Source organism: Chrysochloris asiatica, unplaced genomic scaffold, assembly GCF_000296735.1.
Source record: "Chrysochloris asiatica unplaced genomic scaffold, ChrAsi1.0 scaffold00026, whole genome shotgun sequence".
NCBI classification, from domain to species: Eukaryota; Metazoa; Chordata; class Mammalia; order Afrosoricida; family Chrysochloridae; genus Chrysochloris; species Chrysochloris asiatica.
In genome coordinates, this window is record NW_006408544.1 from 3,224,483 (window position 1) to 3,238,722 (window position 14,240).

The following is a 14,240-nucleotide window of genomic DNA, read 5'->3' on the forward strand; positions in this document are numbered from 1 at the left end:
ACCAATAAACAACATTCTTATCAACGGAGGAAATATTGAAGTTGTCAAGGACTTCATTCTTCTTAGAACTACTATCAACACTCATTCATGGAAGCAGCAGTCAAGAAATCAAACGATGTATTGCAATAGGTAAATCTGCTTGGCAACAGTAGTGAGGTTGGCCCAGAATCAGGCAGTGCTTCGTTTTACTGGGCATAAGGTCACTATGAGTCGGTACTAACTCGATGGCACCTAATAACAACAACAACAAATAGTGTTGCAGTGAACATTTGTGTAAAAGTTTATTTTTAAATCTCTGCTTTCAAGTCTTTGGGGTATATACCTAAGAGTGGAATTGTTGTTACGTATGATAGTTTTATTTTTAGGTTTTTGATGAACTGCCACACTTGTGTTTCATAAGGTCTGTACTATTGTGCATTTCCACCAGTAATGGATAAAGGTTTCAGTTTCCTCACCTCCTCACCAACATTCGTTATTTTCTTGCGTTTGTTTTGACTGTTACTGTTTTTATCTTAGTCATTCTTTGTTGTTGTTAAGTGCCTGGGGTTTCTTAGGAACAGCTGTTGAGCTTGAACCACTGACCTTGTAGTTCAAACCGACTTTGCAGTCCAGTGCATTAACCCGGCAGCACCACACCAGGACTCCTAGCCATCCTGTTGTTGTTGTTAAGTGCTGCTGCCAAGTCTTTTCCACCTAACGTTGCTGTGAAGTGCCATGGAGTCAGTGCTGACCCATAGTGACCCTATATAGGGTTTCCAAGGAACAGCTGGTGAGCTTGAACTGCCGACCTTGCAGTTCAAATGGCTTTGCACTCTGGCGCGTTAACTCACAGCGCCACACCAAGACTCCTATTCCACCTAATAGCGACCCTTTATAGGGTTTCCAAGGAGCAGCTGGTGAACTTGAACTACCGACCTTGCAGTTCAAAGGATTTTGCAGTCTGACTCATTAGCTCACAGCTAACAGGACTCCCCTAGCCATTCCTAGTGGGAGTGAAATGATACCTCATTGTGGTTTTGATTTGCATGTCTCTGATGGCTAATGATGCTGAGCATTTTTTCACGTGTTTGGTAGTCATTTGAATGTCCACTTTGATGAACTTTCTATTCAAATATTTTCCTCATTTTGTGATTATGTTATTTGTCTTGTTTGATGCTGTTGTCAAAGTTATATATATATTTTGGTTATTGAATCGGGCTGCGAACCGCAAGGGCAGCAGTTCGAAACTACCAGCTGCTCCGCAGGAGAAAGATGAGGCTTTCTGCTCCTGTTAAGATTTCCAGCCTCGGAAACCCTGTACAGGGTCGCTATGGGTCGGAATCGACTGGATGGCACTTAACAACAACAACAACAACATCAGATATAGTGCTTCTGAAGATGTTCTCCTAGTCAGTAGTTTGTCTTTTCACTTTTTTGTTATTTTAAATTTGATATGAGGTTCCATTTATTCATTTTGTCTTCTGCTGCTAGTATTTTTGTTATTCTACAGTCCACTGCTAAAAGCCAGACCCAACAGCCTTGCCCTTGAATTTTCTTTTAAGAACTGTATGGTTTTAAGTGTTGTTAAGTGCCGTCGAGTCGGTTCCCACTCATAGTGACCCTGAACTGGGTTTCCGAGGCTGTAAGTCTTTACGGGAGTAGAAAGCCTCTTCTTTCTCCCATGGTGCAGCTGGTAGTTTCAAACTGCTGACCTTGAGGTTCACAGCCCGATTCGTAACCACTACGCTACCAGAGCTCCTTATGGTTTTAGTGTAGTGGTTACAAATTGGGCTGCAAACCGCAAGGTCAGTAGTTCGAAACTACCAGCTGTCGGGCGGGAGAAAGATGAGGCTTTCTGCTCCTGTAAAAGATTTACAACCTCGGAAACCCTGTACAGGGTCCCTATGAGTCGGAACCGACTCGATGGCACATAACCACCACAACCACCAGTGTTCACATTTAGGTCGTTAATCCATCTTGAATTTGTTTTTGTGTATGGTGTGAGGCTGAATCTTTTTCTTCATCTTAAAGAAATCACTTCCATTTTCCATTTGTAAACAAAACAATTAAAAAACAAAACCACAAATGTTACTACTTTATTCCTCCCTGGGTTTCAACGAGGTGCTAAACACTCTAACTAGCTCTGGCCTTCCTGCTTGACTTTCCACCCTTCCATCTACGTCCCGAGGAAATGCTTTCCAACCGCTTCTCCTCCCTTGCCCCACCCAGCCCGTTTGCCCTTCGCCCGCTTTTTCTTTCTCCCAGGGGCTCAAATGCTTTAGGTCATTCCACCGATTTCTGCGCTTAAGTTTCTTCACAGGAAATTTCTTAGGCTCACAAACACCTCGAATACGATACGGCTCACGATGGGTGATGGGAAGCTGAAGAACGAATGGAACCGACCCGGGAATGCCAGGGTAGCGCAAGCTCCGCCCCAGACGCACCCCGCCTAGCCCCAGCGCTCCGGACTATTAAACTGCAACTCGCAGGCAAATTGGAAAAAAATAAAAAAGGATGGGCTCTTCAAATCACGTTCCATGTCCGGACTCTCGTGAGATCGGACTTAAGCCGGAAGACCCGCCCCCTGAGCCATAGAAGCCAATGGACGATGACGATAGTTGTAACGGTTGAGTTTTGAAGAAGCCAATGAGTACTCGGAGCGGAGAGTTTAAAAGACATAGGCCAGAGTTGCTAAGGCTGGTTCGGGACTGGGACCTGACTGGGAGCCGACGGTGAGAAGCAGCAGGGCCGAACCCAGAGGCGCTGCGACCAGGCTCTGCAGCCCACCTCGGGAGGGGGTGCAGCCGGGCGTCACTGGTGGGAACGAATGAGCCCCCAGCCGCCCGCTGAGCTGTCGGTTCTCTCTCTCCAGGACTCGGCGGGTTCCAACTCCGAGGACCTCCTTTCCAGACACTCCCATGGCGCATTTCGTGTTCGAGAATGACCTGCACTCGCTGCTCCAGCTGGACGCACCCATCCCCAATGCACCCCCCGCACGCTGGCAGCGCAAAACTAAGGAAGTGGCGGGGCCGGCCCCCTCGCCCATGCGGGCAGTCAACCGATCCCACAGCACCGGCAGGACCCCGGGCCGAACTCCCGGTGGGTGGAGTGTGGCGGGAACGAAGGGAGACGGAATGGCCGAGAGCTGCTGGCTTTCTCCCAGCCCCGAGCCTGGTCAGGAAGTCTGCCCGCTCTCTCCCCGCCCCAGGTAAATCCAGCTCCAAAACACAGACCACTCCCAGCAAAGCCGGCGGTGATCGGTATATCCCCCACCGCAGTGCTTCCCAGATGGAGGTGGCCAGCTTCCTCCTGAGCAAGGAGAACCAGCCTGAAAACAGCCAGACGCCCACCAAGAAGGTAGGTGCCCAGACAACTTCTGGCCGGGGGACCAGCCAATGCCCTGCCATAATATCATCCAGCCTCACCACCAACCTTATTATGTTCCAGGAACATCAGAAAGCCTGGGCCTTGAACCTGAACGGTTTTGATGTAGAGGAAGCCAAGATCCTTCGCCTCAGTGGAAAACCCCAGAATGCCCCTGAGGGTAAGCCTCAAAGGAGTGGTTCTTAGAGGGAGGTGTTGTTAAGTGCTATCCAGTCAGTAGTGACCCTGTAGAGGTTTTCTGAGGAGCAGCTGGTGAGTTGAAACCACCTACCTTGTGGTTCAAACTGACCTTGAAGTCCTTTGATGCCACACCAGGAATCTCCAGGGCTGAGTTGTTCTTGAGTGCCATCAGGTCAGTTCTGACCCGTAGTGACCCCCATATAGAGTTTCCAAGGAGCAGCTGCTGAGCTTGAACAGCTGACCTTGCCGTTCCAACCGACTTTGCAGTGCAGTACATTAACCCTCACAGCACCACACCAGGACTCCCTCCAGGGCTTGAGTTGTTGTTGTTAAGTGCCGACAAGTCGGTTCCGACCCATAGCGACTCTGTACAGGGTTTCCGAGGCTGTAAATCTTTTTGGGAGCAGAATGTCTCATCTTTCTCCCGCGGAGCTGCTAGTAGTTTCGAACTGCTGGCCTTAAAGTTTGCAGCCCGATTCTTAACCGCTACGCTACCAGAGCTCCTTCCAGGGCTTGAGAGGAGATGCCAATTTGTTGTTCCTTCTAAGACTAAGGTGCTTAGTCTAGCCTTATAGGTTTGGAGGAGAGATGCCAATTCTCTAATGTTCTAGACCCACCCCTGTTGCCACAGGTTACCAGAATCGACTGAAAGTACTTTACAGTCAAAAGACCACGCCTGGCTCCAGCCGGAAGACATGTCGTTACATTCCTTCCCTGCCAGACCGCATTCTGGATGCCCCTGAAATCCGGAATGACTACTGTAAGCACAGCCTTATCTTTGTCTTGTGGATTTCTGGAGGAAGAGGACCCAAGAGCAAAGTAAACAGGGAAATACATGCTCATCCCTTACCTCCTCTGGCAGATCTCAACCTTGTGGACTGGAGCTCTGGGAATGTACTAGCTGTGGCACTGGACAATAGTGTATACCTGTGGAGCGCTAGCTCTGGTGACATCTTGCAGCTGCTGCAAATGGAGCAGCCTGGTGAATATGTGTCCTCTGTGGCCTGGATCAAAGAGGGCAACTACCTGGCTGTGGGCACCAGCAGTGCTGAGGTGCAGGTGAGACTTTTACTTGTGCAGCAGGCCAATTCCCTCAGACCTGAGAGGCTTGCCCAACGGGAGATGTCAATGCCAAATCCTCATCTTTGATCCTAATGACTTTGTCTACCTCCAGTTATGGGATGTGCAACAGCAGAAACGGCTTCGGAACATGACCAGTCACTCTGCCAGAGTGGGCTCCCTCTGTTGGAACAGCTACATCCTGTCCAGGTCAGTGGGGGTTCCAGAACTCTTGCCTACTCTTCCCCCTGACTTCACCTCTGGATTGCTTGTGCTTTGATTTCTCTTTTCCCTTCCCCAGTGGCTCACGTTCTGGTCACATCCACCACCATGATGTCCGGGTAGCAGAACACCATGTGGCCACACTGAGTGGCCACAGCCAGGAAGTGTGTGGGCTGCGGTGGGCCCCCGATGGACGACACTTGGCCAGTGGTGGCAACGATAACTTGGTCAACGTGTGGCCTAGTGCACCTGGAGAGGGTGGCTGGGTTCCCCTGCAGACATTCACCCAACATCAAGGTGCCGTCAAGGTGAGAGTGAAGCTGAACCAGGGTCTCTGTAGAAGCTTACCCAGAACCTGGGGACAGTCAAAGGGATTTGGAATGATGGGATTGGGCTGGGTTAATCCAACCTCTATAGTTCGTTGTCTAGCTCTAGTACCTACCTGCTGATCCCATCTTTGTTATCTAGGCTGTAGCTTGGTGTCCCTGGCAGTCCAATGTCCTGGCAACAGGAGGGGGTACCAGTGATAGACACATTCGTATCTGGAACGTCTGCTCTGGGGCCTGTCTGAGTGCTGTGGATGCCCATTCTCAGGTATCATTTTACCTATTCCACTTTCTTCCAGATGTGTTCTTATTCTCTATAGTCTAACTGGGTAATCCTATCCATTACAATGGCTTCACTAATTCTCTCTGATGGTTTCCAAATTTCTCTTATTTGGTTTTCACTTCTGAACCACAGACTCATATTTCCAGTGGTCTGTGGGATATCTCCAACCCTATGTTCTATAGGCATTTGTTGTTAAGTGCCTTCGAGTTGACCCTGACTCATAGTGACCCTATATAGGGTTTCCAAGGAGCATCTGGTGAGTTTGAACCACTGACCTTATGGGTCCGGTGTTTTATCCCACAGTGCCACACCAGGACCACCTTAAATAATGTCCCAAATTGAATTTGCCACTTCCCCTTGCTTCCCTAAAGTGTGTTCCTCCTCCTCTCATATGGTTTGAGACTGGTAGAACCTACTCAGAAATTTGAAAAGCCTCCTAGATTCTCTCCTCATCACCTAGTCACCGAGGTCTTTCCACATCACAATATAATTCATTTCTGTCCCTTCCCTCAGCCTTCTCCCAGCGTTCTGCCTAACCTCCTCTGATTTGTCTTCTACATTGGGGGCCTTTTAAAACTATAAATTTGTTAAGTGTCCTCTTTAAATTCTGCAATGACTCCTTATCACCCACAATAATTCAAATCCATTAAAATGATATTTGAGGCCTCTGCTGGTGGGCCTCCTGGAAACCATGCCAGCTTCTTCCCTGCCCCGCCTCTTCACCCCCCACATTCAGCCTTCTCTAGACATGGGCTCTGGAGCCAGATGGCCTGAGGGCACATTCTGACTCTGTCTCTACTAATAAACTTGTTGAACTTCCTACTGCCCGAGTCCTCATCTATAAAATGGATCATTTTTAATTCTCTCAAGGGACTGAACATTTAAGTCTGAGTCCATGGCACCTGGCAAGATGTATAACACTTGGTTCTGATTTGAGTAACTTTGGCTGTGTCTGTCTGTCTGTATGTCACACCATCCCCTCTCTACAGGTGTGCTCCATCCTCTGGTCTTCCCACTACAAAGAACTCATCTCAGGCCATGGCTTTGCCCAGAACCAACTGGTTATTTGGAAGTACCCAACCATGGCTAAGGTGGCTGAGCTCAAAGGTAGGTGTAAAATAAATGAAGCCAGATACAAAAGGCCACATATTATATATATGAGTTCATTTATATGAAATGTCTAGAATACAGAGACCAATAAGATTAGTAGCTTCCAGAGACCGGGGAAGGAAGTGGAGAGAGGATAATTGGGAGTGGGGTGGGGGGGTGACTCCTAATAGGTAGGAGATTTCTATTTGGGATAGTCTGGAGTTAGAGAGTGGTGGTTGCAGTTTTGTGAGTACAAGCAGTTCCCAGATTACAAACAAGTTCCATTTCCAAGTGTGTCTAAGTTGAATTTGAACCTTAAATTAGGTACAGTTTGTATCTAATGTCAGTGAGTCAAATGTTTCTTAATAAATAGTGTACCTTTCTATAAAAAACATTAAACACTTCTAGATAACACTAAAATATATTTAACATAATACAGTCATAATAACAATGTTTTGATATGTATCACCTGTATGTTATTACAAACCATTGCATGTACCTCAAAATTTTAATAGGCTTTGAAGTGGGGGCTAGTTTGTAACTAGAGTTGTACATAAGTTAGACATTGGTAACCCAGAAACTGCCTGTATACTAAAACCACTGTATTGTACGCTGTAAAAGGGTGAATTGCATCTCCACAAAGATAGGCTGTGTCTACTTGCATGTGCCCTGCTCTCACTTTCTCCCCTTATGCCCAAGGGCACACAGCCCGAGTCCTGAGTCTGACCATGAGCCCAGATGGGGCCATGGTGGCATCAGCAGCAGCAGATGAGACCCTACGGCTATGGCGCTGCTTTGAGTTGGACCCTACACGGCGGCGGGAGCGGGAGAAGGCCAGTGCAGTCAAGAGCAGCCTCATCCACCAAGGCATCCGTTGAGGAACCTAGTTTTTTGTTTTTTTTTTATTTTTCTAATAAAAGTCATGTCTCCCTTTCTCATATGACCTCTGACTTTCTCAGGGGCTCCTGTCTATTGTGATCAGAGAGCTAGAAATGTCCTGTGAGAGCTTGGACCCGTTCAAAAAGAGCTAGTGGGCTCTGTACCCCCACCCTCTTAAAACCCACACATGTATGTACACACAACAGCCTCAGTGGTTTCCTCTGTCACTTTAATTAAGACACAGTGCTTAATTACAGCCTCCACGGGCTGTAGTTCCAGGCCCTTCACCCACCCTGACCTTTGGCCAAAAAGCTCCTGCTTCAGTGTAGGGGTGGAAAAGGGAGCCTGGGTCCACAGTGACAGATTATTGCTGACCTCTTCAGTGTGAGAAAAAGGCCACAAGGCCCTGGTGGGGGCCAGCCCTGAGTGCTCCTCCCCCAAGTTTAAGGCAGGGAGGGGAAGTAAGTGTCCAGCCCTTTTAGCCCTCAGCTCTGGAGTAGCAGATGGCAGAGGCCACATCCCTGGGGCTGGCCTGGAGAAGTGGATGAGACAGTGGTCCCTGTGAACCAGCTGTGGGGAGAGGAGGGCCTGTCTCCTGCTCATAGAAGCCCTGGTCACAGGGTAGGTGGGATGGACACTGATGGGTGCTGCCTAAGTCGCAGTCCTGAGGCACTTAGGTGGGGGCCTGCCTAGGCCACTTTCTCAGTTGGCCTTGACCTTGGCAGTGCCTGGAGCTCCATTCTGCTGAAGTGCACGGGGCAGCCGCTTGCCCTTGGTGTAAGAGTGATACCAGAAATTGGAGAACAACACAAAGAAGATGGTGCCATACATCCAGATGAGGTGAATGATGACCGGGAACTGGTAGCCACAGTTGGGCATGAAGTAGTACTGGGAGATGTGCAGCGAGACCAGGACAAACTGCATCTAGAGTATCGAAAGGCCAGGTCAGATGGAGTAGGAGAGAGGTGGTATGGGATCGAAGGGTGGATTACGGGAGGAAGCGTCTAAACCAGGTTGGGGCTTCTCACCAGCTGGATGGCTGTCATATACTTCTTCCACCAAAGGTAGGGTTGGGCCACAGGGCCAAGAGCAGACAATCCATAATACAGGTACATGATGACATGCACAGAGGAGTTGACCATGGCATGGAAAGAGGCCATTCCTCCTGTGAGTGCACAGTAAAACACGATCAGGCATGTCAAGTGTAGTGCCCACCCCTTTCTCCCCATGGCCATCTCCACTCACCTGGGGCAATGTTTATCCCCCACCACCAGCTCCAGGGCAGAACAGAGTGATGGAAGACATGTAGGAAGGTCACCTGCCCATTCTTCTTCCGAAGAATAAAAATCACCTGAGAAGATTGGAGATAGAGGGTCAGAGCCAGGGACTCCCGCTTCTCACCCCTCCCAAAGTTTTTATATAACAACTCACTGTGTCCATCAGCTCAATGAACTTGGAGAAGAGGAAAAGCCATGCTACTCGAACCATCTGCAAGAGGTCAGGGCAGCCTTAGGACCTTTCACTTGTAAGAGTCTCCCTAAACTGGGCTATGAACATAGGTCACCCTGTGATCCTATCACCCCAGTTGTTTATAATCTAGCCTCCAGTTCCTACTTACCCTAAGTGCCTCAGGCTTGTTGGAATAGTCCACAGGATCACAGCGCCAGGTGTAGGTACTCAGCCAGCCAGACATCAGAAACTAGGAAGGGGTGTGGATTAGACTACCAGATCCTCACCCTAACATGCCTCCCCTTCCCTAAGTGAAGAGGTGGAGCTGAATCTGGAGAGGAGAGAAGCCATCCTCTGATCTTAAGCCCCATCCCGCAGCCTGCTGGCAAGAATGAACACATAAGGTCTCCCAGGGGCCCACCTCATAGACAATGTAGAGGGAGAGCGCCACCAGTGAGAAGTTGTAGACAATCATGAAGCCACGGAGCTGAAAGGGTTTCCGATTGGCCATGATTCGAGGCCCAAGTGAGAGAACGAAGTACACGTAGGTCAGGAGGATGGAGGTCATTAGCAGTGGGGACCCCATCAGAGGGTAGCCCTGGATCCGGGGATCTGTGAGGTAAGGGTCAAAGGAGTAAGGAAGGATCACAGCATTCAAAAGATCCCTATCAGGTCTGATGGGGTTCACAGAGATCCCATTCAGAAATTAGCCCTAGATCCGGTAAGTTCAGGGAAGAGGAGAGAAAGCAGCTGCTGGACAACATCTTACCTGCAAGCTTCATCATCCCCTGGTACAAATTCACGACAGCCTCCATCCTGGCTAAGGACTCTGAGAAGGTATGGAGGGTGGGTGTCAGACAGAGCCCACTGCACTGTTTCAACCCACTATGCACAGAAACAGAACACAGAACCAGAAGAGACAAAACCCAATGCCTCAGTACAGAAAGGACAGAGAACCCTGAGGGGTAGGAACTGTTGGGGACTCAGGGCAGGAGGAGGCAGTTTGCTCTCCACATATACTAAAGCCTCCTCTTCTCTCCACCTCTTACTCTCCTCTCCTTTTCAGAGATGTTTGTGGTCTCCCCTACACTCTTAATTCCTGTTCTCAAGATGCCCCTTTCCAGAGAGCCTCATCTCTTCACCAGCAAGGAACTCAGCTCCAGAATGAAGTTTCTCACCTCTCCAGGTACTCTTCCCTTCAACCTCTCCTCTCCCCTCTGGAAAGTCTCACTTCCCTGGTCCCTCCTCTCCCTGCTGGAACTGGGTGTTGTCTCTTCTGGTTCTGTGTCCTCCAGTCCCTTCTGGGGATCCTTCGTCTCCCCTGCCCTCCTGGGGTTCTCACCTCTCTGGAGCTCTGCACTTACTGAGCCCTTCCTCTCCAGGAGCCTGCCTCTTTGAGACTCCTGCCCTGGTGGCTCCACCTGTCTGACTAGATCTGGCAGCAGCCCCGCCCTCTGCCCACCCCCGCTGCGCTGCGCTACGCTTGGGGTGGAGAGTGGGTCTAGGCCACAGGTCAGTGCTTGGGATGACCCAACAGGATTGGGAAAGTTAAGTAAAGCCCCCATACTCACCCAACCACCCACCCTGCACCAGTCAGGTGACCTAATGTCTAGGGACTGGGTGTCTCTAAGCTAGAACCCTCCCCTGGCTCTCACCCCACCCCAGCCCAAAAAGAATAGCTGAAAACACACACCCAGCATCCACATCAGAACCAGCTACAAACTCTCAGTTTGTCCTACTTCACAATGGGTACAATCGCCCTTCTCTTCCAGGGATGGGCAGGGAAGCCAGTGGCATGTGAGGAGGTGGGAGAGTGGGGGAGGTCTCAGGAATCTTCCCCTCCCTTAGGGAGGGGGCCTAATAGGTTAGGCCCTCTCCCTCTCAGAGACCCAAGGAATGTCGGGGGAGGGATCACAGAGACACAAAAGCCTCAGCCCAGACTGTGGAGACTTGGGACTCAGTCTCAGAGGGACAAGACATCCCCACACACACACACACTCACACCTAGGGCAGCAGGTGCTAAGAGATTCCTGCACCTAGACTGCCCAGCCCCCCTGACCCAGAAAACCCTCATGAGGGTGCTCCTTGAGGAAACACACCTCCTGACACACCCCCTTCACTCATGCACACTCATGGGGCACACATCTCACAAGGGCTCCCTCACACCACCTTCCCCTCATCATGCTCAGACTCCAAGTCCTCCACATACATAAACACCCTCTCCTACCCACAACCCTCTACCCCCAAATAAGAAACGCACAGGTCTCCGTCTCACCCACCACCATACAAACACTCAAGGGCTTTGACACGCAGTTTCTGATATTGAGACCTCCTCTTAACTACATTCACACTGGCAAACACACCAGAGAGTTCAGGTAGGTGATTCGCTTCACAGGTCACAGATTACCGTGAGCAAGTGTGCGTACTCAGGTCCACGCCCGCTGGAAATTACACATGCAGGTTTATTCACATATACGTGAGTCACAGATCGATATGGTCACACACATACACTCATACAGACGAAGCAAATGAACATAAAACCTCCCACAACCTATCTAGACATACACCTGCCCTGGTCACTTTCCTGATCGCTTTCCAAGAATAACAGCCAGCATTCATTCATTCACAGATGGTTGTTGCCGATTTTGTGGGAGGGCAAGGCAACTTCGGCATGTGCTCTAACACACAGTTCCTCTCTTCCACAAGTGAGCGGGCTGGCACGTTATCTCTCTCTCTTAACCACCACATTTCATGCTCACCAGCCTTCCCCCACACTCGGAGGTCAAGAGCAGCTCAAGGCTTCGGAGAAAGACTTCTCTTCCAGCCTGAGGGAGATCTGGGTGTGTCCCGGTAGGAACTCAGCCCATTCCTTCCTTCCTTTAAGAGAGATGGAAGGGAAAAGGAGACAGGCAAAGGAAGGGGGAGGGGAGAGGAGAAGAGAGAGGAAGGTAGGCTTTAGAGGCGGAGAAGGGCCAGACCAGAGGGGGTGGAGGAAAGTCTATGTTTAAGCAAATAAGGGCGGGAGGTGAGGGGAGGTTGCTGGAGAGGCCCAACCCCAGTGAGCTGGGACCTCCCACCCACTCTCCAGGAACAGCCTTGCCCACAGCCTGAGCAGGGCAGGGCAAAAGTAGGGCTTGGTCCGGCTGGCCAGGCAGAGGACCCTGGCACTGGAGAGACCGTGGAAGGTCCAGACTCACCAGTGGGGGGCCAGATGGGCTGTCGTGAAGGGCTCGGAGGGATTAGTGCCAGAGAGAAGTCCCCGGGGCCAGCCTGCCTGCCACTTCCTCATCTGCTGGGCCGACTTTCTGTCACCCGAGGGGGAGGGGGCGGGCCGGGTGGGGGGCGCCTGCTGATTGGGCCGCCAGCGGAGGCAGGAGGGGCTGTCCAGCCCCCGCTGGGCTCAGCTCTCTTCAGCCGGAGGGGCGGGAGCAGGGGCGGGCCGCCAGATCCCGGGACAGGAAGCACGCCCAGCCCTGACTCTCCACCCCTTCCCTTGGCATCTCTGCTCACCTCAGTTAAACCACTAGGGCCTAGCCCACCAGAGCTGCTCGCAGATTCTTTCCATTCAGCCCCTTAATGACCTCATGCTGGGGCCTCTGGTGATTACTCCACCAATGTGACCAACACATCTGTTGATGACAGACCCAGCTTGGGAGTCTCGGGAAAGATCCAGAGCTTAGGCTTTCCCTCAAACATTTTGTGAGACCAGAGGGATGGGCAGGAGGCATTATGTGTACTACAGCAGGCGGGAGTAGCAGGGTATAGAAAGCTTCTGTAAGAGCCTAAAAACTTGGATGGGCCTTATCATGAAAAGGAGGTGGAAGAATACAAGTGCCTGCAGCAAAAAAAACGATTACTCATTGGCTGGTGTAGTGCTGTGGGTTAATGCGCCAGACTGCAAAGCCGTTTGAACTGCAAGGTTGGCTGTTCAGGCTCACCAGCTGCTCCTCGGAAACTCTATACAGGGTCGCTATGGGTCGGAACCGACTCGACAGCACTTAACAACAACAAACTGGCCTGGTGTGGCACTGGAAGATCAGCACTGGACTGCAAGGTTTGAGTTCAAACCCACCAGCTGCTCCTCGGGAACCCTGTACAGAGTCACTATGAGTTGGAACCAGCTCCCTGGCACTTAACAACAAACTGGCCTCAAGGTAGGGCAGACAAAAGGGAAGTTGGCTGTAGCTGAACGTAGCAGGTTTTACAGGTCAATTGGGATAGTCAGTGAAGATTTTTTGAGGAGGATTCAATCAAGCTTGTATCATTCATCAAATATTTATCGATCACCTACTATGTGCAAAAGGAGCTCTGGTAGCGCAGTGGCTACGAATCTGGCTACTTATCTCACAGTCAGCAGTTTGAAACTACTAGTGGTTCATCAGGAGAAAGAAGAGGCTTTCTGCTCCTGTAAAGATTTATAGCCTTGGAAACTCTATAGAGGGTCTCTATGAGTTGGAACCGGTTCCATGGCACATCACCACCACTATGTGCAAGAATGTATTATGTTTGGGTGACAAGGCAGAGGTTTTCCCTACACTAAGGGGGTTTATGTTGTTGTTAGGTGATATAGCAATTCTGTGCACAACAGAATAAAACACTTCTTGGTCCTACATCAACCGAACAATAGTTTTGTTTGAGCCCACTCTTGTTGCCTCTGTGTCAATCCATCTTGCCGGGGGTCTTCCTCTTCATATAATCCAGCTTCTTGGATTATTTGCTCAGCATACAGATTGAATAAATATGGCGAAAGGATACAATCCTGACACACACCTTTCTTGATTTTAAACTCTTCAGTAACCCCTTGTTCTGTTCAAACAACTGCCTCTTGGTTTATGTACAGGTTTCTCATAAGCACAATTAAGTGTCCTGGAAGCCTATTCTTCACAATGTTATCTATAGTTCCTTTTGTTGTAAAAAGTTTTGTTTGGTTTTTTTAAGCTTTTTTTTGTGAATTGAGTGATAGTTTACATGGCAGAACATCAGTTTTGCATTCAACCAACTGTATTTAGTTCCATCCACTGCAATGATTACAATCCCTTCCATGCACCATCAGTTAACAGTATTTGCCTCTTTTTTTTTTTTTTTTTTGATGTACACCAAACCATGCAGGAATATATAATCATCAAAACAAACAAGGGGAATATTTGCAAGCCAACCTCTTGTCCACCAACACACAGCCTTTCTCTTTTCATGAGTCTAGAATCCTCAGCTGCTCTCTCTCTCCATGCCATTACCTCTGCCTCCATCTCTGGTGTTGCAGCTTCTCTGGTGGTTGTTGTTGTTAGGTGCCATCGAGTCGGTACCAACTCATAGTGACCCTATGCACAACAGAACAAAACACTGCTCGGTCCTGGGCCAACCTCACAATTGTTGCCACGCTTAAGCCCATT

General features: G+C 49.8%; 2 protein-coding genes across 5 annotated transcripts; one reads left to right on the forward strand and one right to left on the reverse strand.

The window, feature by feature from the left end:
* The first annotated feature begins 2,799 nt into the window (after positions 1 to 2,799).
* On the forward strand, positions 2,800 to 7,455 carry CDC20 (cell division cycle 20). Its single transcript, XM_006839659.1, has 10 exons — positions 2,800 to 3,078; positions 3,188 to 3,336; positions 3,427 to 3,523; positions 4,175 to 4,303; positions 4,406 to 4,602; positions 4,718 to 4,812; positions 4,904 to 5,132; positions 5,293 to 5,418; positions 6,423 to 6,540; positions 7,222 to 7,455. Exons 1-10 carry the CDS (start codon positions 2,898 to 2,900, stop codon positions 7,398 to 7,400), a joined length of 1,500 nt encoding a protein of 499 aa, XP_006839722.1. The 5' UTR covers positions 2,800 to 2,897; the 3' UTR covers positions 7,401 to 7,455.
* A 157-nt stretch (positions 7,456 to 7,612) lies between these two features.
* Positions 7,613 to 12,205, reverse strand: ELOVL1 (ELOVL fatty acid elongase 1). 4 transcript variants are annotated; one of them, XM_006839660.1, is made up of 8 exons: positions 12,054 to 12,139; positions 9,620 to 9,684; positions 9,272 to 9,462; positions 9,020 to 9,100; positions 8,833 to 8,889; positions 8,647 to 8,752; positions 8,430 to 8,566; positions 7,613 to 8,325 (listed from the first exon to the last, which is right to left on the reverse strand). In XM_006839660.1, exons 1-8 carry the CDS (start codon positions 12,137 to 12,139, stop codon positions 8,104 to 8,106), a joined length of 945 nt encoding a protein of 314 aa, XP_006839723.1. In that variant the 3' UTR covers positions 7,613 to 8,103. The 4 variants fall into 4 exon arrangements, with proteins under 4 accessions (XP_006839723.1, XP_006839726.1, XP_006839725.1 ...); XM_006839661.1 differs by having other exon boundaries at positions 7,614 to 8,325; positions 9,620 to 9,679; positions 12,048 to 12,205; XM_006839663.1 differs by lacking the exon at positions 9,272 to 9,462 and having other exon boundaries at positions 9,620 to 9,679; positions 12,048 to 12,205.
* Positions 12,206 to 14,240: the final 2,035 nt, after the last annotated feature.